At 43.2% G+C, this 23,474-nt stretch overlaps 1 protein-coding gene across 1 annotated transcript in view; it reads left to right on the top strand.

The window, feature by feature from the left end:
- TMEM132B (transmembrane protein 132B) overlaps positions 1-23,474 on the top strand; it is an 874,875-nt gene that overhangs the window by 800,568 nt on the left and 50,833 nt on the right. Inside the window, exon 6 of the mRNA XM_073676144.1 lies at positions 20,711-20,916. Within this exon, the coding sequence (XP_073532245.1) occupies positions 20,711-20,916 (206 nt within the window). The remainder of the gene's footprint in view (positions 1-20,710; positions 20,917-23,474) is intronic.

The raw sequence follows: 23,474 nt of genomic DNA, 5'->3' as shown, positions 1-23,474 counted from the left end.
TATCAGGAAATATCGTATCGGATTGGATCGGACCGATACTCAAAAAGTATCGGATATCGCCGATTCCGATACCGGAAACCAATGCAAGTCAATGGGACACTAATATCGGAATGAAAATAAACCCTTTCTTTCCTTGTAGGTTAATTCTACATGAAGGAAAACAACTAACAATAATGTAGAATGTATTATGCGAAAAGCCGGCAATTCATCAGCGGCATACACTGGTACCCGACAATTTACAACAGAAAGAATAGAGCACCACACATAGATTAGATAGATAGAAACATGTCAGTCACATATATATGAAGCACAGTGACAGTGTTGCTTACTGTACTTGTCATTTAGTGTAAAGGATTTATTAAAAAAAATAATAGTGTTTTCATGCACCGTCTCTTTAAGAAAGCCGGCCGGCAATTCAGCATCTGTACCCGACAATTTAGAATAGAAGGAATAGAGAATCATACATAGATTAGATAGATAGAAACATGTCAGTCACATATATATGAAGTACAGTGACAGTGTTGATTACTGTACTTGTCATTTAATGTTAAAATAAAGGATTTATTTAAAAAAAAATTGGCGTGGGGTTCCCCTTAATTTTAGTCTCTAGCGGAGGTTAAGCAGACAGCTGGGGCAGATGTTTGAAGCCTAGGAAGGGGGTAATACCCACGGAGCTTCCCAGGCTACTAATATCAGCCCCCAGCTGAATACATAGCCTTTACTAGCTATTAAAATGGGGGATCCCCCCAAAAAAATGATGTGGGGTCCCCCCTAATTTAATAGCTAGCAAAGGCTAGGCAGACAGCTGGGGGCTGATATTAATAGCCCAGGAAGGGAGCCATGAATATTGGCCCCCTCCCAGGCTAGAAACACCAGCCGTCAGCCGCCCCAGAAATGGCGCATCCATAGGATGCGCCAATTCTGGCACTTAGCCTCGCTCTTCCCACTGCCCTGTAGCGGTGGCAGTGGGGTAATAGGGCTGGGGTTGATGTCAGCTTATAATGCCAGCTGACATCAAGCCCAGGTTAGTAATGGAGAGGCGTCTATAAGACACCCCCATTACTAACCCCATAGTCAAAGTTAAAAAAAAAACACAAACACCCAGAATAAAGTCCTTTAATTGAAATAAACACACAATTCTTTATTGTTCTAAATTAAACCATACTTACCATCACGCCCATTCCAGCTGAAGCCAACGATCTCCTGCAATAAAAGAAAAATAATAAAGCAACCTCATCCTTACCTTTCGATGGTTCCCAGGACAGCTCCAGCTCTGCTACATCGAGATGACAGGCTGGACCGCAGCAGAACGCTGCCATCCAGCCTGTCATCCCGCGGACACTGAGAAGCGCAGGCATGCTTGCGCTCCTCAGTGTCTCTCTGTGACGGCATCCAGATGAGCCGACAATGAACTCGGCTCACCTCATGCACTTCACTGACAGCGTGGGAGAATTCTCCTGCACTCAGCGCTTCAGCGTGAGAATTTTCCCACGCTGTCAGTGACGTGCATGAGGTGAGGTCATGTCCAATGAACTCAGCTCACCTCATGCACGTCACTGACAGCGTGGGAAAATTCTCACGCTGAAGCGCTGAGTGCAGGAGACTTCTCCCACGCTGTCAGTGACGTGCATGAGGTGAGCCGAGTTCATTGGACATGACCTCGGCTCATCTGGATGCTGTCACAGAGAGACACTGAGGAGCGCAAGCATGCCTGCGCTTCTCAGTGTCTGCGGGATGACAGGCTGGATGGCAGCGCTCTGCTGCGGTCCAGCCTGTCATCTCGATGTAGCAGAGCTGAAGCTGTCGTGGGAACCATGGAAAGGTAAGGATGAGGTTGGTTTATTATTTTTCTTTTATTGCAGGAGATCGTTGGCTTCAGCTGGAATGGGCGTGATGGTAAGTATAGTTTAATTTAGAACAATAAAGAATTGTGTCTTTATTTCAATTAAAGGACTTTTTTCTGGGTGTTGTGTTTTTTTTAAATACTTTACTAGAAATTCATGGTGGTCATGTCTAATATTGGCGTGACCCCATGAATTTCGGGCTTAGGGCCAGCTGATAATGCCAAGCTGGCCTTAACCCCTTTATTACCCAGTGAGCCACCGCACCAGGGCCCTGGATGAGTTGGGTACAGCGCCAGAAGATGGCGCTTCTATGAACGCGCCATTTTCCGGGGCGGCTGTGGACTGCAATTTGCAGCGGGTGGGGCCCAGAAAGCTTGGGTCTCCCTGCGCTGCAGATTCCAGCCCCCAGCTGCCTAGTTGTACCTGGCTGGACACAAAAATAGGGCGAAGCTCCACGTATTTTTTTTTTTAATTATTTCATGAAATAGTTAAGAAAAAAAGGGCTTCCCTATATTGTTGTGCCGGCCAGGTACAAATAGGCAGCTGGTGGTTGGGGGCAGCCCGTTCCAGCCTGCTGTACCTGGCTGGACCCAAATATAGTGCGAAGCTCCACGTCAATTTTTTTTTTATTATTTCATGAAATAATTTTTTAAAAAAATTGCTTCCCTATATTGTTGTGTCCGGCCAGGTACAAATAGGCAGCTGGTGGTTGGGGGCAGCCCGTTCCTGCCTGCTGTACCTGGCTGGACACAAATATAGGGCGAAGCCCCACATCAATTTTTTTTTAATTATTTCATGAATTTCCTGAAATAATTAAAAAAAAATTGACGTGGGGCTTCGCACTATATTTGGGTCCAGCCAGGTACAGCAGGCAGGAACGGGCTGCCCCCAACCACCAGCTGCCTATTTCTACCTGGCCGGACACAACAATATAGGGAAGCCCTTTTTTTCTTTATTATTTCATGAATTTCATGAAATAATTAAAAAAAAAAATACGTGGGGCTTCTCCCTATTTTTGTGTCCAGCCAGGTACAACTAGGCAGCTGGGGGATGGAATCTGCAGCGCAGGGAGGCCCAAGCTTTCTGGGCCCCCCCCGCTGCAAATTGCAGTCCGCAGCCACCCCGGAAAATGGCGCGTTCATAGAAGCTGGATGCTGTACCTGGCTGGCATACAAAAATATAGCAAAGCCCACGTCAAAATTTTTGGGAAAAATTAATTAAAAAATAAATAATAATTTAGGGACTGCATCTTTATTAACTCCTCAAATGTCATTTAGTGTTAAAATAAAGGATTTATTTAAAAAAAAAATTGGCGTGGGATCCCCCATAATTTTAGTCTCTAGCGGAGGTTAAGCAGACGGCTGGGGCAGATGTTTGAAGCCTGGGAAGGGGGTAATACCCACGGAGCTTCCCAGACTACTAATATCAGCCCCCAGCTGAACACCTAGCCTTTACTAGCTATTAAAATGGGGGACCCCCCCAAAAAAATGACGTGGGGTCCCCCCTATTTTAATAGCTAGCAAAGGCTAGGCAGACAGCTGGGGGCTGATATTAATAGCCCAGGAAGGGTGCCATGAATATTGGCCCCCTCCCAGGCTAGAAACACCAGCCGTCAGCCGCCCCAGAAATGGCGCATCCATAGGATGCGCCAACTCTGGCACTTAGCCTCGCTCTTCCACGCTGCCCTGGTGCGGTGGCAGGGGGTAATAGTGGTGGGGTTCATGTCAGCGCCAGCTGCCATGAAGCCCAGGTTAGTAATGATGGGCGTCTATAAGACACCCCCATTACTAACCTACAAAGTGTTAAAAAGAAAAAACACACTACACCCAGAAAAAAATAATTTATTTGAAATAAAACACACCATTTTATTTAATTCTTAGTTTACTAAAAAAAAAAAATAGTTACCTGTCCACGTTCCAGCGCTGATCTCCCATGCACAGCTGTCACATCTGGAGATGGTGACAGCTGTCATGGCTGCTGTAAGCTCACGCTGCCGGGAACACGTCCGCTCCCGGCAGCGGGAGCCACTGACTGAGGTCACCGGAGTGCATTCAGGCAGCGCAGCTCCGGAGACCTCCTTTACGGCACTGCTGTACCGTGGGAATTTCTCACGGTACAGCGGGGCCGTAAAGCAGCTAACCGGAGCAGCGCTGCCTGAACTCCGGCGAACCCGCTTATGCAATGACGGGGCTGCTTTACGGCCCCGTCATTCTAGCGGCGGCAGCGGTTCAGAGCGGTCACATTCTATGTGGCTGCTCTGAACTGGAGATCATCGTGGGACACTCGTGGACTACTACGGAGGGGTAAGGATAAGGTTGTGGTTTATTATTTTATATTTTATTACAGGAGATCGATGGCTTCGGGGAATTAGGTGTCTAGGTGAGTATAGGTGTAGTTTTTTATTTTTTACTTTATTTTAGGTGGCGATCGGCGGGGACAGGTAATGTATAAACTAATTTATTGTAGGCAACCACTGGCCACCAATGACATGTATTTAACATTTATTGGGGACACAGTAGGGCAATTTAAATAGCGGGATCAGGCTGATGGGAACTACTGCTCCCATCGAGCTGATCCTGCTGGCTCGAGTGGACGGGGGACAGACATAGGCCGATGGGAGTAGTAGTGTCACATCGGCCTATGTCTGCCTGCACGCACACACCCGCACACATCGCACAGACACAGCGCACACCCGCACACACTCGCAGACATCGCGCAGACACCGCGCACACCCGCACACATCGCACAGACATCGCGCACACCCGCACACACCAATCATGACGGGCTGATGGTCTGGGAGGTGAGGCTGACCTGTGTGGCCGTGGGAAAGTTAATGTGAGTTCATGCAATGCAGTCAAGCATGAACTCACATGAACCCTCTGAGGGCACCGCGGCGACTTCAAATGAACAGCTGATCGGCATCACCTGATACCTCAGCTGTTCATTTGAAATAACCGGCGGGAAAGCACAGCACAGAACGGGAAAGCCGGCGGTGAAGTCTTTTCACTGCCGGCTTCCCCGCCCGGGTCCTTCGCTGCCCGCTCCTTGGTGCTGTGCTCCCCGCCTGGTCCTAACTTACGATCGGGATGGGAGGTGGCGAGGGGAGCGGAGGATCGGGGTGGGAGGCTGCGGGGAAGCAGTATGGGGCTGTGTGATTGTTTAAAAGCCGGCGGCTTTTTACCGCCCGCCGGCTTTTAAACAATCAGGAGAATTCTCCCACGCTGGGATGGCATTCTGATGACAGGCTGGATCTCAGCTGAGCGCTGCCATCCAGCTTGTCATCCTTCAGAGACACTGCAGAGCGCAGGCATTATGGGAACTTCCGATTCCGGTATTCGATATTGTAAAAGTATCGGAATTAAGTATCGGAATTCCGATATCGCGAATATCGGCCGATACCCGATATTTCAGTATCGGAATGCTCAACACTAGTGATCACGCTTCAAAAGTTGGGAAATTTCAAGACTGCTGCATCTCTCTGCAAGACATCTCACAATTTTGGACTTTTCAGAGCCCGTCAAATCTCTCTTCTGACCCATTTTGCCAAACGAAAGGAAGTTGCCTAATAATTAAGCACACCTTATATAGGGTGTTGATGTCATTAGACAACACCCCTCCTCATTACAGAGATGCACATCACCAGATTTGCTTAATTGGTAGTTGGCTCTCAAGCCTATGCAGCTTGGAGTAGGACTACATGTATAAAAAGTATCGAAGTGATCAAAATACGCATTTGCCTACTAATTTTGCACCCGGTGTATATATATATATATATATATATATATATATATATATATATAAAATTATATAATATATCATTTATAACTGCGTATATGCAGAGACTTCTCAGTCACTATCAGTGGATGGGGTGAAGCCGCCGGGGACCAGACTGTATAACTACTACACAGTGCAGCTCGGTCCCCATCAACTATAAAAAGTATGTTTTTCTCAGAAACGCCAGAGTGTTTCAGAGTCAAACATTCATGACAGTGATCGTACAGCCAGTGGCTGATACATGCAGCCCACAGTTTGGGTAGCAAGTATTATCTATCAAGTTCCCTTTAATAAATAACAGTTGCCATTTGTTTGCTTTAGGTGAGCATACATTTTTAAATATCTTATTTTTGTGTTTAGGTGTTAGAATGCTTAAAAGTTTAGCAGAAATGTTTCATTTTTTTAAAGAAATTCACAAAAATCGTTTCTTTTTAGGGACCATTTTACTTTTGAAGTGCCTAGAGGGGACTACATGTCAGAAAAACCTTAGATAAGACCTCATTTTAAAAACTGCATCCCTCAAGGTATTCAAAACTGCATTCAGGAAGTTTGTTAAGTGCTCAGGTGCTTCACAAGATTTGAAGCAGAGTGGAAAGAAAAATGTATTTTTATTTTTCTGAAATGTTTTCTTTTTCTTCTCAATTTTTTCATTTTCACTATGTGATGCTGAGTCACAAATGTGACGCTGAAAGACTGCTCATGGACAAGCCATAAGGCAGATACCAAGAAAGCTTGTCATAAACAAAGGGTTAAGACAAAGGCGTAGTCAGGTCACAGTCCGAGGTCAGAATTCCAGGAAGGTAATGGATCCAGACAAAGGGGCTATGCAAATGGATGGTCAAAGGGAAGGTTCAAGATCAGAAACATAGCATTGGAAAACAAGGCACACACACACCACCATAGCTAAAGCTACAACTGGTAATAATCAGACACTGCCAGCCATCTAAAAAGCCAGGCAATCGCTCACAGCTAGTGTTGAGCATTCCGATACTGTAATATCGGGTATCGGCCGATATTCGCGGTATCGGAGATCCGATACTGAGTTCCGATACTTTTACAATATCGAATACCGGAATCGGAAGTTCCCATAATGCCTGCGCTCTGCAGTGTCTCTGAAGGATGACAAGCTGGATGGCAGCGCTCCGCTGCGATCCAGCCTGTCATCAGAATTCCATCCCAGCTTGAAAGAATTCTCCTGATTGTTTAAAAGCCGGCGGGCGGTAAAAAGCCGCCGGCTTTTAAACAATCACACAGCCCCATACTGCTTCCCCGCAGCCTCCCACCCCGATCCTCCGCTCCCCTCGCCACCTCCCATCCCGATCGTAAGTTAGGACCGGGCGGGGAGCGCAGCACCAGGGAGTGGGGAGCGAAGGACCCGGGCGGGGAAGCCGGCAGTGAAAAGACTTCACCGCCGGCTTTCCCGTTCTGTGCTGCGCTCTCCCGCTGGTTATTTCAAATGAACAGCTGAGGTATCAGGTGATGCCTATCAGTTGTTCATTTGAAGTAGCCGCGGTGCCCTCAGAGGGTTCATGTGAGTTCATGCTTGACTGCATTGCATGAACTCACATGAACTTTCCCACGGCCGCACAGGTCAGCCTTACCTCCCAGACCATCAGACCCGTCATGATTAGTGTGTGCGTGCAGGCAGACATAGGCCGATGTGACACTACTACTCCCATCGGCCTATGTCTGTCCCCCGTCCACTCGTGCCAGCAGGATCAGCTCGATGGGAGCAGTAGTTCCCGTCAGCCTGATCCTGCTATTTAAACTGCCCCATATGTTATTTTTGCCCCTATACATCTTTTATTCTTTTAGGCCCCCATATATATTTTTTTGTTGTTTTTGGTCCCCAATAAATTTTAAATACATATCATTGGTGGCCAGTGGTTACCTAAAATAAATTAGTTTATACATTACCTGTCCCCGCCGATCGCCACCTAAAATAAAGTAAAAAATAAAAAAAATACACCTATACTCACCTAGTCACCTAATTCCCCGAAGCCATTGATCTCCTGTAATAAAATATAAAATAATAAACCACAACCTTATCCTTACCCCTCCGTAGTAGTCCACGAGTCTCCCATGAAGATCTCCAGTTTAGAGCAGCCACATAGAATGTGACCGCTCTGAACCGCTGCCGCCGCAACAATGACGGGGCCGTAAAGCAGCCCCGTCATTGCATAAGCGGGTTCGCCGGAGTTCAGGCAGCGCTGCTCCGGTCAGCTCCTTTACGGCCCTGCTGTACCGTGAGAAATTCCCACGGTACAGCAGAGCCGTAAAGGAGGTCTTCGGAGCTGCGCTGACTGAATGCACTCCGGTGACCTCAGTCAGTGGCTCCCGCTGCCGGGAGTGGACGTGTTCCCAGCAGTGTGAGCTTACAGCAGCCATGCACAGCTGTCACCATCTCCAGATGTGACAGCTGTGCATGGGAGATCAGCGCAGGAACGTGGACAGGTAACTATTTTTTTTTAGTAAACTAAGAATTAAATAAAATGGTGTGTTTTATTTCAAATAAATTTATTTTTTTCTGGGTGTAGTGTGTGTTTTTTCTTTTTAACACTTTGTAGGTTAGTAATGGGGGTGTCTTATAGACGCCCATCATTACTAACCTGGGCTTCATGGCAGCTGGCGCTGACATGAACCCCACCACTATTACCCCCTGCCACCGCACCAGGGCAGCGTGGAAGAGCGAGGCTAAGTGCCAGAATTGGCGCATCCTATGGATGCGCCATTTCTGGGGCGGCTGACGGCTGGTGTTTATAGCCTGGAAGGGGGCCAATATTCATGGCACCCTTCCTGGGCTATTAATATCAGCCCCCAGCTGTCTGCCTCGCCTTTGCTAGCTATTAAAATAGGGGGGACCCCACGTCATTTTTTTTTGGAGTCTCCCATTTTAATAGCTAGTAAAGGCTAGGTATTCAGCTGGGGGCTGATATTAGTAGCCTGGGAAGCTCCGTGGGTATTACCCCCTTCCCAGGCTTCAAACATCTGCCCCAGCCGTCTGCTTAACCTCCGCTAGAGGCTAAAATTATGAGGGATCCCACGCCAATTTTTTTTTTAATAAATCCTTTATTTTAACACTAAATGACACTTGAGGGGTTAATAAAGATGCAGTCCCTAAATTGTTTATTTTTTAATTACATTTTTCCAAAAAATTTTGACGTGGGCTTTGCCATATTTTTGTATGCCAGCCAGGTACAGCATCCAGGAACGGGATGCCCCCAATTCCCAGCTGCCTATTTGTTCCTGGCCGGACACAACAGTATAGGGAAGCCCTTTTTTTTATTATTTCATGAATTTCATGAAATAATTTAAAAAAAAATTGACGTGGGGCTTCGCACTATATTTGTGTCCAGCCAGGTACAGCAGGCAGGAACGGGCTGCCCCCAACCACTAGCTGCCTATTTGTACCTGGCCGGACGCAACAATATAGGGAAGCCCTTTTTTTTTAAATTATTTCATGAAATAATTAAAAAAAAATTGACGTGGGGCTTCGCACTATATTTGTGTCCAGCCAGGTACAGCAGTCAGGAACGGGCTGCCCCCAACCACCAGCTGCCTATTTGTACCTGGTTGGACGAAACAATATAGGGAAGCCCTTTTTTTCTTAATTATTTAATGAATTTCATGAAATAATTAAAAAAAAAATACGTGGGGCTTCGCCCTATTTTTGTGTCCAGCCAGGTACAGCTAGGCAGCTGGGGGCTGCAATCTGCAGCGTAGGGAGACCCAAGCTTTCTGGGCCCCCCCCGCTGCAAATTGCAGTCCGCAGCCACCGCAGAAAATGGCGCGTTCATAGAAGCGCCATCTTCTGGCGCTGTACCCAACTCATCCAGGGCCCTGGTGCGGTGGCTCACTGGGTAATAAAGGGGATAGGGCCAGCTTGGCATTATCAGCTGGCCCTAAGCCCGAAATTCATGGGGTCACGCCAATATTAGACATGACCGCCATGAATTTCTAGTAAAGTATTTAAAAAAAAACACAACACCCAGAATAAAGTCCTTTAATTGAAATAAAGACACAATTCTTTATTGTTCTAAATTAAACCATACTTACCATCTCGCCCATTCCAACTGAAGCCAACGATCTCCTGCAATAAAAGAAAAATAATAAACCAACATCATCCTTACCTTTCCATGGTTCCCACGACAGCTCCAGCTCTGCTACATCGAGATGACAGGCTGGATCGCAGCCGAAAGCTGCCATCCAGCCTGTCATCCCGCAGACACTGAGAAGCGCAGGCATGCTTGCGCTCCTCAGTGTCAGGCTGTGACGGCATCCAGATGAGCCGAGTCTCTCACGCTCACCGCATGCACAGGAGGATTTTCCCACGCTGTCAGTGACGTGCATGAGGTGAGCTGAGTTCATTGTCGGCTCATCTGGATGCCGTCACAGCCAGACACTGAGGAGCGCAAGCTTGCCTGCGCTTCTCAGTGTCTGCAGGATGACAGGCTGGATGGCAGCTTTCTGCTGCGGTCCAGCCTGTCATCTCGATGGAGCAGAGCTGAAGCCGTCCTGGGAACCATCGAAAGGTAAGGATGATGTTGCTTTATTATTTTTCTTTTATTGCAGGAGATCATTGGCTTCAGCTGGAATGGGCTTGATGGTAAGTATGGTTTAATTTAGAACAATAAAGAATTGTGTCTTTATTTCAATTAAAGGACTTTATTCTGGATGTTTGTGTTTTTTTAACTTTCACTATGGGGTTAGTAATGGGGGTGTCTTATAGACGCCTCTCCATTACTAATCTGGGCTTGATGTCAGCTGGCATTATAAGCTGACATCAACCCCAGCCCTATTACCCCACTGCCACCGCTACAGGGCAGTGGGAAGAGCGAGGCTAAGTGTCAGAATTGGCGCATCCTATGGATGCGCCATTTCTGGGGCGGCTGACGGCTGGTGTTTCTAGCCTGGGAGGGGGCCAATATTCATGGCACCCTTCCTGGGCTATTAATATCAGCCCCCAGCTGTCTGCCTAGCCTTTGCTAGCAATTAAAATAGGGGGGACCCCACGTCATTTTTTGGGGGGGGTCCCACATTTTAATAGCTAGTAAGGCTAGGTATTCAGCTGGGGGCTGATATTAGTAGCCTGGGAAGCTCCGTGGGTATTACCCTCTTCCCAGGCTTCAAACATCTGCCCCAGCCATCTGCTTAACCTCCGCTAGAGCCTAAAATTACGGGGAACCCCACGCCAATTTTTTTTTTAATAAATCCTTTATTTTAACACTAAATGACAAGTACAGTAACCAACACTGTCACTGTACTTATTATATATGTGACTGACATGTTTCTATCTATCTAATCTATGTGTAATGCTCTATTCTTTGTGTTGTAAATTGTCGGGTACCGCTGCTGAATTGCCGGCCGGCTTTTTTAAAGAGACGGTGCATGAAAACACTATTATTTTTTTAAATAAATCCTTTACACTAAATGACAAGTACAGTAAGCAACACTGTCACTGTACTTCTTATATATGTGACTGATATGTTTCTATCTATCTAATCTATGTGTGATGCTCTATTCTTTCTGTTATAAATTGTCGGCTACCGGTGTATGCCGCTGCTGAATTGCCGGCTTTTCATGTTTCACTGTGAGCACTGTTCCCATCGATTTGGGCAACCACCTCCCCCAATATATTCTACATTATTGTTAGTTGTTTTCCTTCATGTAGAATTAACCTTCAAGGAAGGAAAGGGTTTATTTTCATTCTGATATTTGTGTCCAATTGACTTGCATTGGTTTCCGGTATCAGAATCGGCGATATCCGATACCTTTTTGGGTATTGGCCCGATCCAATCCGATCCGATATTTCCTGATATCGGAAGGTATCGCTCAACACTACCCACAGCGGGAGATGCCTGGAAGAAACCCAGCATGCCCTTGCCCTGATAGGCGGCTGGATTGTCACTCACAATACTCACAGCTCAGCACGTCCCTTCCTCAAATTGGGCGGCTGAGCTGTCACTTACAATACTGACAGCTCAGCATGACCCTGATGCATTGATTCACTGTCACTCACTGCATTCAGTACACAGTGAGTGGTGGAATCGTGACACTCAAGGGGAACAGGAGAATATGTACCACACAATTTGGTGTGCAAGTTCTTCTGATATCCCATATAGTTGCATACTAAGAGAAAATCGACCCCACTATTTGTTGTGCACTTTCCTAGTACCCTGGTAGCTCATATATGGTCAGAATCTACTGTTTGGGCACATAGCAGGGCGCAGAAGGAAAAGAGCACCATTTGACTTTTGGAATGTAAATTTCTCTGGAATAGATTGTGGACACCATGTCATATTTTCAGAGCCCCTGAGCTGCCAAAATAGCAGAAACCTCCACAAATGACCCTGTATTGGAAACTAAAACCCTCAAGGAATTCATCTGGGAGTGTGATGTGATGAGGATCTCAAACCCACCAGTGCTTCAATGAATTTTATAACTGTGGGCCGTGAAAATTAAAAATTATGTTGTGTATGTCACTTTCCCTCCAATGTTTTAACTTTTACAAGGGATAAAAGGAAAAAATTGACCTCTTAATTTGTTATGGAATTTCTACTGAACACAGCAATACCTGTATGTGGTCGAAAACTACTGTTTGGGCACAGAACAGGGCTTGGAAAGGGAGGTTCGCTGTTTGTCTTTTGGAGTGATATTTTGGTTGGAAAAGATTGCAGCTGCCATGTCACATTTGAACTTGCATTTTGACCACACAGGAGTTTTTAAAAACTAAGCATGAGTTGTTGATGCCAAGTGAAAAATGCAGACATGCCATTTTGGGGCCCAGCTTGTGCTCCTGGAGACACACACCCTATAAATTACTACATGGCCTCCCTGCTGCAAACATGTGTCACTAACTGTGGTTTTGGTGCACTATTGGGAACAGAGGGGAGGAGATCATTTGTATATAGGAACACAGATACTGCTTTTTTGGAAGTGATGGTAGTAGGCTGGGGGTAGCCTTGTTGCTTTTCCATAGCCTTTTTCTACCAGTAATGTGAAAACCTCCTATGTTTCTGTTGACAGATGACGGAAATGAGAGCAGGCTTGTTTTTAATGTAATGAGTTGAAAATGTTATTGCTACCATTTTGGGATACATAAAATTTTAGATACATTTTAAGAATAGATTCACATGTATCCTGTGCTCTATGCTGAGCTCTCAAAGAGATTGTCCACTACTTTAACATTGATCAATGTCTGATCGGTGGTGGTGAGACACCCAGCACCTCCGCGGATCAGCTGTTCTCTGTGTCGGTGGTGGCCGGAAATGACCAGTTACATCAATAGAGGGCGGATATGCCATACCCGGCCACAGCCACTATTCCTTCGACGTGATTGATGTGAATAAGGGACGGATGTGCAATACCCGGCTGCGGCCACTATACAGTAGATGGAGCTGCGATGTGCAGTTCCATAACTGGGCGGTTCCAACAGCTGATCGGAGGGGGTGCCGGGTGTCGAACCTCCACCGATCAGACATTGATGACCTATCCTAAAGATATGTCATTATTGGTAAAGGAGTGGACAATCTCTTTAAGTCAGGGTTTCCATCTAAATCTGCTAAATATGAGTTTCAGACTGAAGGAATTATTCACTGTAAAGAGGCAGGTATTGTTATTCTGGACACTGTTTGACTGCTTTCTGTCTTTTTAGAGATGCACAAAACTGTGGTTGACATTTGTGAATGCCTAAAAAGATTGAACACTGCTGGGAACAAGTACATATGGAGACTAAAGTGACTTCATCTGCTTCATTACAGGGAATGCTTCTGTTGGGGGTTTTCATTTGAACAAGTCAACGGCAGTTTAAGAACTGCTTTTATTTTTTATGCCTTTCATCGTCTGGTATGAGTGATAGACAGCTTTATTCTTCGGGTCAGTACGCTTACAGCTATTCCAGATTTGTATACATATTTATGTTTTTCTACTTTTACACACTTTTCTTTCAACAACAGAGCTGTATAAAGGCTTGCTTTTTTCAGGATGAGTTGATATCTTTATTTGTACCATTTGGGGTACATTGCATGATCTGATCGTTTTCTATCCTGATTTTTTGGAGGCAGAATGAACAAAAAAATAGCAATCCACGAAATGTTTTTCGTTTTGTTTTTTGTCCATCACCTTGCAGTAAAAGTGATAGGACAGCTTTATTCTTCTGATCAATTCAATTACAGCGATACCACATTTATATTAATTTTTATATCTCTTGCTACTTTTACACACTAACAAATTTGTAGAAAATGATTGATAATATATCGCAATATTCTGAGAGCTATAACTTTTTAATTTTTCCACTGAGAGAGCAGAGTGAGGGCTTGTTTTTTGCGGGACAAAATAACATTTTCAGTGACACCATTAAAATACATATACAATTTTTTGATCACATTTTCTTCTATTTTTGTGTGGCGGAATGAGAAAAAAAAAATGTGATTTTAATATTTTTACTTATTTTGGTTTATAGATCTGGTCTTTCCGAACAAGAGGATATCAGATATGTTTACTTTTTGTTTTTTTATTTATTTATTTTTTTACATAAAAAATGCCTATTTATTGGTAAAACATTTTTGGTGATTTTCACGTCCTTTTTTGCGGTTTTTTTTAATTCTTTTACAATTTATTTCTTAAAGGAAACCTGCCACCATAACAGAAGTGCATCAAAAATGAATGAATCCGCACCTTAGTATGTCAATAAAGTTTTGTCAAAGCCAAATACAATATTTAAAGCATGACACACCAAAAAGAAACAAAAACCTCAGAGTCAAAAACATGATAAAAATGCATGTTAAAAAACACACACAAAAACACACTGAAAAAACGCAAGTAATCTAATTTAAATAATAGGTGTAGAAATGGTGCAGAAGTTCTGCAGTATCAAAAACTCACCAAAATCTCACTGTGGGAATGTAGCCTTAAACCTTTACTCTTCCTGGGATTTTTGGTCCAATTATCAGTGACTTACAGCTTTCTTTTTATAAGTGTACATATAGAGATAGCTGTCAGTCACTGACAGAACCGTCCACTGGACCAAAAGTCCCAGAAAGAGCAGAGGATTAAATAATTGAAACACAGGTTAGGCTGAATCTTTTCTCACAAAACTGTGTATCAATCTGCTCAGCTCTTCCTGCTCTATTACATGGTGCCTGCAGATGGGACATCATTTTCATGGTGACAGGTTCCCTTTAACTTTTTTAATTAGTTTTGCTTTGATATTTGAACATTTTATACTCTGATTGCTCGTGTGGTACCCTGAAATAATTGTGTATTGCAGGATATCACACCGCCATACATAGCAAACCTGTAGGTCATTCTTTGACCTCCGGTTGTCTTGACAATCATCAGCAACTGCAATCGTATCAAGAGGAGACCAAAGGAGTGAGAGAAGGAGCCCATTCCTTCTCGCAATTCTCTTGATGTCGTGATCGCTATAGATTGTAACATCTAAAGGATTAAACATTCTGGGATGTAGCTGCAGGATCTCGGCTAGCTGTTAAGTCAATCTCCCGGCAGTGATCTTGGTAGCACAGCTACTATGCCTGGATGATCATCATATCGTAATTGTACGTCACACGTTGGGAACACCCTTCCCATTATGACGTACACATACATCAAATGTCAGGAAGGGGTCAAACTAGCTATCGGGAATGGATCATTATAAAATAAAATTAGTGTTACTTATCATTCTATGTTGCTGCTGCCACCTAAGGCCTCCTATCTATTCAGTTGCACAACTGCTGAGATCACTGATTAGCTCTTAGCTTCAGGGTCAAGTTCCGATAGGATGGAGTCCTTTTCCTCAGTCATCTGAACTTGCAGCAAACTTCAGTAAATGGCAGAAACTAGTGTTGAGTGAATATTTCAAAATTTGAATTCTGCAGTTTGCTTGAAATTGGTAAATTGTTTGACTCACATTGAAGTTATTTAATGTGAAGTGAAAGTCATTTATGCTCACCAAACCCCAGAGCATAATAAACATAGGATGAGAAAAAAAAATACATTGGCTTTCACTTGTCTCACCAATGTAGACCCCTGTCGGTCATCCTCACTTGGCACTAGGGCTTCAATTGTGGAGTAGACCTCAGACATAACAAGGCACTTTGCCTGAGGCCAAGTCAGAATGTTGAGCTATGTACATCATGGCATCTGAGGCCTAATCAGCATTGGGTTTCCCGCCACTAAGTGTAGATGTAAGAGCTGAAGAGGTTTCATTGAAAATCGATCACGCAGAGTCTCAGAGAGGGGACTGCGGTGGGATAAGTGAGTGGCGAGTGAGTATTTTTTTTCCAACCCTCTATAATTAAACAAAACGATGGCCAGCCGGATGCCATAATAATAATAATAATTTTTATTTATATAGTGCCAACATATTCCGCAGCACTTTACAATTAAGTGGGGACATGTACAGACAATAAATTCAATGCAAGGTAAGAGTTTAAATAGTTACATTAGGAGTGAGGTCCCTGCTCGCAAGCTTACACTCTACAAGGAAATGGGGGGACACAATAGGTGAAAAGTACTTGTTATTTCAGGTCAGGCAATTATAATAAATAGAGATTTTCATATAAGGCTGCATGATCAGTCATTAGCCCATATGTTTAAGTGCAATAATCAAGTATCGAGTGCAGTTATCGTGTGCATGGAGGGTGTAGAGACAGATGAATAGTAGGGAGCAGATTCTGAATAATATTTAGAAGGAGGGAACAGGGGAAAGTTAGTTTACTGAGTAGTTGAGGTGGTAGGCTTGTTTAAAGAGATGGGTTTTTAAAGCACACTAGAAGATGTGGGGGCTAGGCATAAGTCAGATCGTCTAGGGTAGAGCATTCCAGAGAACTGGCTCAGCACGAGAGAAGTCTTAGAGACGGAGGTGCGAGGTTCGGATTATGGGAGATGTTAGTCTTAGGTCATTTGTAGAACGGAGGGCACGTGTAGGGCGATAGAGGTGAGAGAGGAGCTATAAGGCGGTGCATAACTGTGGAGAGCTTTGTGGGTGAGAGCGATGAGTTTATATTGGACCCTGTAGCGAATGGGTAACCAGGGTAATGACTGGCACAAGATGGAGGCATCGGTGAAGTGGCTGGACAGAAATACGACCCTGGCTGCCGCATTCAGGACAGATTGGAGAAGAGAAAGTTTGGTAAGAGGGAGACCGATCAGAAGACAGTTGCAGTAGTCCAGACGAGAGTGAATAAGAGCAAGAGCAAGAGTTTTAGCAGTTTCAAAGGTGAGAAAAGGTCGGATTCTGGAGATGTTTTTAAGATGTGGGTGACAAGATTGAGTGAGTGATCGGATATAAGGAATAAAGGAAAGTTTAGTGTCGAATATGACCCCAAGGCAGTGAGCAAGCTGCTTGGGAGTTATGGTTGAACCCTCCAAGGTAATTTGGATGTTAGGTAGAGTTAGGTTAGTAGAGGGGAGAAACACAAGAAGTTCAGTTTTGGAGAGATTAAGTTTAAGGTAGAGGGAAGACATGATTTTAGAGACAGCAGACAAACAATCCTTGGTATTTTGTATTAGGGTAGGGGTGATGTCAGGGGAAGAAGTGTATAATTGGGTGTCGTCAGCATAGAGATGATACTGGAACCCAAATCTGCTGATTGTTTGTCCATTAGGGGCAGTGTATAGAGAGAAGAGGTGGGGGTCTAGGACTGAGCCCTGCGGAACCCCAATAGTAAGAGGATGAGGAGAGGAAGACGAGCCGGCAAAAGATACAGTGAAGGAGCGGTCAGAGAGGTAGGAGGAGAACCAGGAGAGAATGGTTTCCTTGAGGCCGATAGAGCGGACCATAGTGAGGAGGAGCTGGTGATCCACAGTGTCAAATGCGGCAGAGATATCCAGGAGAATCAGCAGGGAGCAGTGACCATTTTGCTGTATTTGCAAAAAGTGAATCACAAAAAATTTGAATTCAGGAGAATCCAATTTTTTGTAAAATTCAAGGGAATTTGCCTCTTACATATCCATTTATCTTTAGAAGGAGCATCATCATTTCTTTTCTATAGAAGCAGCACTGGAACAGCAGTGCTGGACTGGCAGGGGATTGGACTGATAAGTAACACTTATTTTTTATTTTATAATAAACCTTTCCTAAAATAGAAAATAGATAATGCTAGGTATTGTACGTCCAGTTTCATACAAGTGTAATACAGGCACATCTTTTGTCTGACTGCAAGTCTATTGTTCTGACCTAAACGCTTCATTCGGTTGTGCCCCTATTTTCTCAATTTTCTTAGGTGCTTGCTATGACAGTGCTCTCCCCTGCAAAGAAATATTTTCTGAACTGTAATAAAGACAGGCAAAATTCTAATTTGCCTGTTCGCATGGATTTTCCATGGATGTTTAATTCACAAGTTATTCTTTGGGAATTTATTTTCCCTTATTATGTTCTGATAATAAGAAAAATTCTTATTCTCACCTTTCCGGCCCTTGTGCTCCTCATTGTCACTTGCCCCTTCGTGCTGGAATCCTCGGGCTTCTCATGAGAGGTCTCTACTTCCCGATTTGATAAGGTCCAGGAAGGTTCTGGTCAAGCGCGTGAAAGGTCACAACTAGTGATGAGCGAACGTGCTTGGATAAGGGGTTATCCGATCATGCTCGGGTGCTAACCGAGTATCTTCGGTGTGCTCGCAAAAATAGGTTTGTGTCACCACGGCTGCATGTCTCGCCGCTGTCAAACAGGCTGTCAGGCAATTCCTGCATGTGTCGTGGCTGTCAAACAGCGTGAATCATGCAGCCGCCACGAAGCAAACCTATTTTGCAAGCATGTTTGCTCATCAGTAGTCACAATGTCATGACATCATGATGTGCCCTGTGACCGTACGTGTGCATGCACAGATTTTCCTGGGGTGATCAGAAAATGCGGCAAAGACCGGTGATGATGAAGAGCTGAGGGGCCAGAGAGGTGAGCAGTAAGGTGATTATAAGGATTTTTTTTATGTTTTAACAAAAAACATCAAGACTCTCGATTTTCTTGCTGATCTTGATGAGGTGGCTTGTTGGAGTCAGACGCTCTTGATTCGTTATCAATCAGGAGTGGCAGACAAGTACCGCCTTGTCATAAATCTTACTCCAGTTCCTAACTGTAGTAAAACTTCTCGTCATGAATTAGATGAGCTGTGGCGTCACGCTCCTATTTTGGCAGAGCTGGTAGAAATTGGCGTGAAAATACCAAAAGTTGCAACATTTTTGTCGGTGGTTCAAAAACGTTTCACTTCTGTTTGTTTGTTTGTACACCAGAATTCTGATGAAACCGCTTCAATGAATCGGAACCATGGTGTATTATTACAATAACTAGTGAGCTATATTTTCTGAGTTTCAGTTATACAATATTGTGGCTGTTTTTCAATACTTTAATTGACATGACTAGGCAGTAGCATTTTATTATATGGCACTCATTGTTAGTTGTTACTATTGATACTGAATATATTGTTGAAGTAATTGAAAATAATGTATACTGTACTATGTGTTCACAAGAAGGACTGTCTGTAGTGTAAGGTGGGTAGTATGAAATGACAGGCTGTGCCGCTGTGCTTCTACCTCTCAGCTAGTGCCTTGTTCCTTTCTTTAAGGTGGAAATAGTTGATGATTAAAATAATAACATGATACTTTCTGCCAGCAACAAGCGACCCTGCCAGGCTTCTAAGATGACATTGTAAAATGGGTTTTTCTCCGGCCCACAAGATCACTTTGTACTGTGCATGCATTCTTTTGTTCAAAAAAAAAAAATACAAGTGCCATTGAGAATATTGTAGCTTGTTCTATACCTTCTCACTGTTCCAAGCATAGGTCCATAAAGAACGCCTTTTTATTTTTAGAAAATAATAAAATATAGTGAAATCCTATTGTGTGATATCCGACTTGTATGAAAATAATTGAATCATTATTTATATCATCAAATGCCAAATATGATTTTCAAGAGATGTGTTATTTCTATTTGATCTTCTTCCTCCCTTGAATTTAACTCATTGTGTGGAGCATTAAAATAAATAGCTTTATTTTATTTAATAGCATTCCTCAGTTAAATAAGACTATGGTAATTTTGGCCAACTATTTGCCATTCAGTTACATTGATAATTATGTTGTTATTCAAAATTGTTCCACAAATTCAATTTAGCATTTTCTAACTATACATTATGTAAGGTCTCATGTAACCTGTGAGTTGTGCCCAGTTATCGCTCTATGGATGTCTACAATTTCATATTCTGTATGAATCGAACAGAAAAAAACTATGCACAGAACTATTACAGACAAATCTTCATAACACCATACTGTTTCATAAAGGCTCCGTATACTCTTCTCTGCCCTAATTTAATGAATAGGACAGGTGGACGTTACCTATAGATCAAAAAACTTTGAATATATTCAGTATGTAAAGGCGTAATAAAGAGAAAGATATCCAAGTTTACTTAAAAGGATTATTCAGTTTTTTTGACATGGGTATTCAGAGTTATTACACCAGCCTTATCAAGTCTAAAAAAAATGTATTTAAAGGGGTCGTCCACTACTTGGACAAAGCCTCCTAAATCACTATATTCCCCCATGTATAAAAATAACAGCCTATACTCACTTCCTATGCCATTCCAGGAACATTGGTGGTGGGTCCTCGGGGCTCATGTGACACTGGTATATAGCGTGAACACTGCAACCAATCAGCATCCACTAATGGGCCTCTTTACTCTTACTTCCATCAGACGTAACTGACATCCAGAGGAAGTCAGAGAGCAGCCTCAGCTCTTGCTTCTTCTGGATATCAGCTTCGAATGAAGGAAATAAGAGTGAGGAGGCCCATTAGTGGGCAGCAGATTGATTGCAGGGCTCAAGTGACATAACGTCATGCGAGCCCAGGACGACCAAACGTCAATGTTGCTGGAATGGCGCCAGCATCGGAGGTGAGTATAAGATGCTATTCATTTTTATGGAGGAATATGGTGATTGAGAAGGGGTTGTCCGAGTAGTGGACAACACCTTTAATAATACATGCAGTATGTATTGTGACAACTAGTGACATCCTTTTTTTTTAATCCTTTAAATACTCTTATTGTGTCTCAGATACTTGTCATCTACATGCTAAATACTGGATATTTTATTTTATTTTTATTCAGGTCTCTGACAAATGCGACTCAGTCTTTGTAAATGGCAAAGAAATGAAGAGTAAAGTGGACACTATCGTAAATTTCACATACCAGCACATAACCACCCAGCTGGAAGTGACAGTCTGGGCTCCACGACTTCCTCTGCAAATCGAAATATCTGACACTGAATTGAGCCAAATCAAAGGTTGGAGAATCCCAGTGTCTGTTAATAAAAGGTGAGTAGGTACCTGTGACTATTTATTAGCCTGAGTTCTTCTGCCTAACAGCTGATTCATGCTGCCCGAGTCACAGACGGCATGAATTAGAGCCCGGCTCTGTCATTTCAGCCAGATATGTTTTACTCTGAAATTCTGTGACATTTTAGAGTAAGCATGCATGTAAAAGCCATCCAGGGACCATATGGCTTGGGTGACTATTCTAAGAGACCGCTCAGTAATGGCTTTTGGTCATCTTGTTCCACTTGAGTAATAGGTCTCTCTCTATCCAGACCCATGCGTAGGGAGAGACCTGTCACTCAAGATTAAGGAGGGGAGCAAGACGCCACTGATGACAGTCCTCTTGGACTAGCCACCTGAGCTGCAATGTCTCAATCCATTTTAAAAAATTTTTCTCTGAAACATCATAGTGTTTCACAATAAAATATACCTTGCCAGACTCTAATTGTTGTATGCTGCTCGTGGTTGGGGCAGCATGAATCAGCTGTCTGGTTCCCTTTAAAAAGGACGTATTACCTATTTCATTTTTTATAATTAAAAAAAAAAAGATTCTGATAAATATTTTTTTTTCTAATTTGTTTTTATGTTATGACTGTAATTTTTTCATTCACTTTTTTTAATATGAAAGCCCAATCCTCCTTGACTGAACTAATTACAGCATTTTACAGTGATATTCTTTACATCAGTTACATGGACCATAACTAGCAATAGACAGGTTCTGGCTCGCTGACTTTTTATGGGAGCATCTGTGATCTATGTCATGGTGATTGTGGGGAGTGGGAGGAGGTGAGCTGTTACCATCACCTATTGTGAGTGATGTACCCTGTGTTATCTGCTGCACACATTGGTCTTATCTGTCATTTTCCTGTCTGTGATGATAATGAGATGACGTATGAGCCTAATATGGTCCTTAATGGCCTTAGTATGAAAGTTGCATGACTTCAAGGTGTTTTACCTGCATAATTATATGGAAAATGTAAAACAAAGTCATAAACGTTTTAAAAATACATTTAACATAAAGGCTTGAATTAAACACTATAATTTTCTGATGACACATTCCCTTCAAGATGTGACTGTACCTTTAGCCCAATAAGTAATATGGAAAGTGGTACATGGAGTAATTTTCACTTTAGAAGTAGTTACATTTATACTTTTAGGGGTAAGGCTGGTAATCTTATATAGCTTACGCAGAAGTCAATAGTTGTTCTTTTAATATCACTTATATAATGGAGCTAAATCATTATTAGTGTACATGAGAACAACCTTCATTGATTTATTAGGAGTTTAGATTAAAAGGGTTTTCCACTACACATATTAATGACATATCCTTAAGATAACTCATCAGCAGTATCAGGTCTGTGGCTGTCCAACACCTGGCAACCCCACCAATCAATAGCTAGCAGCTCCGGCAGTGACCTGATGTACACGATGTAACCACTGCTCCATCATACTGTTTAATGACTGCTCTCAGGTACTGCAGATCAGCTCTATTCATTTGAATAGTGGCTGATCTGCAGTACCCAAATGTGGCCACTAAGCAGTATGACGGTGTTGTTATGTTCCGCTCCATCACACTGTTCACACTGTTTACTTCCAGCCACTGCTGGAGAAGATAACAGCTGATTGGTGAGGGTGCCACATGTCGGCCTCCCACGATCTGATACCGATGACTTCTCATCCGGATAGGTCATCAATATCAGTGTAGTGGAACTCCCCAATAAAATGTTCTATTAGATAGTAAACACTAGTAATTGACCTTTGTCTGTTATATACAGTACAGACAAAAAGTTTGGACACACCTCATTTAAAGATTTTTCTGTATTTTCATGACTATGAAAATTGTACATTCACATTGAAGGCATCAAAACTATGAATTAACACATGTGGAATTACATACTTAACAAAAAAGTGTGAAGCAACTTAAAATATGTCTTATATTCTAGGTTCTTCAAAGTAGCCACCTTTTGCTTTGATGACTGCTTTGCACACTCTTGGCATTCTCTTGATGAGCTTCAAGTGGTAGTCACCGGAAATGGTTTTCACTTCACAGGTGTGCCCTGTCAGGTTTAATAAGTAGGATTTCTTCCCTTATAAATGGGGTTGGGACCATCAGTTGTGTTGTGCAGAAGTCTGGTGGATACACAGCTGATAGTCCTACTGAATAGACTGTTAGAATTTGTATTATGGCAAGAAAAAAGCTGCTAAGTAAGAAAAACGAGTGGCCATCATTACTTTAAGAAATGAAGGTCAGTCAGTGCGAAAAATTGGGAAAACTTTGAAAGTGTCCCCAAGTGCAGTTGCAAAAACCATCAAACACTACAAAGAAACTGGCTCACATGAGGACCGCCCCAGGAAAGGAAGACCAAGAGTCACCTCTGCTTCTGAGGATAAGTTTATCTGAGGCACCAGCTTCAGAAATCGCAGGTTAACAGCAGCTCAGATTAGAGACCAGGTCAATGCCACACAGAGTTCTAGCAGCAGACATCTCTACAACAACTGTTAAGAGGAGACTTTGTACAGCAGGCCTTCATGGTAAAATAGCTGCTAGGAAACCACTG

The sequence above is a fragment of the Phyllobates terribilis genome, unplaced genomic scaffold (assembly GCF_046119375.1).
Source record: "Phyllobates terribilis strain yellow unplaced genomic scaffold, ASM4611937v1 Scaffold_1__5_contigs__length_1240528914, whole genome shotgun sequence".
Classification (NCBI taxonomy): domain Eukaryota; kingdom Metazoa; phylum Chordata; class Amphibia; order Anura; family Dendrobatidae; genus Phyllobates; species Phyllobates terribilis.
This window is presented reverse-complemented; position numbering and strand designations above follow the sequence as displayed.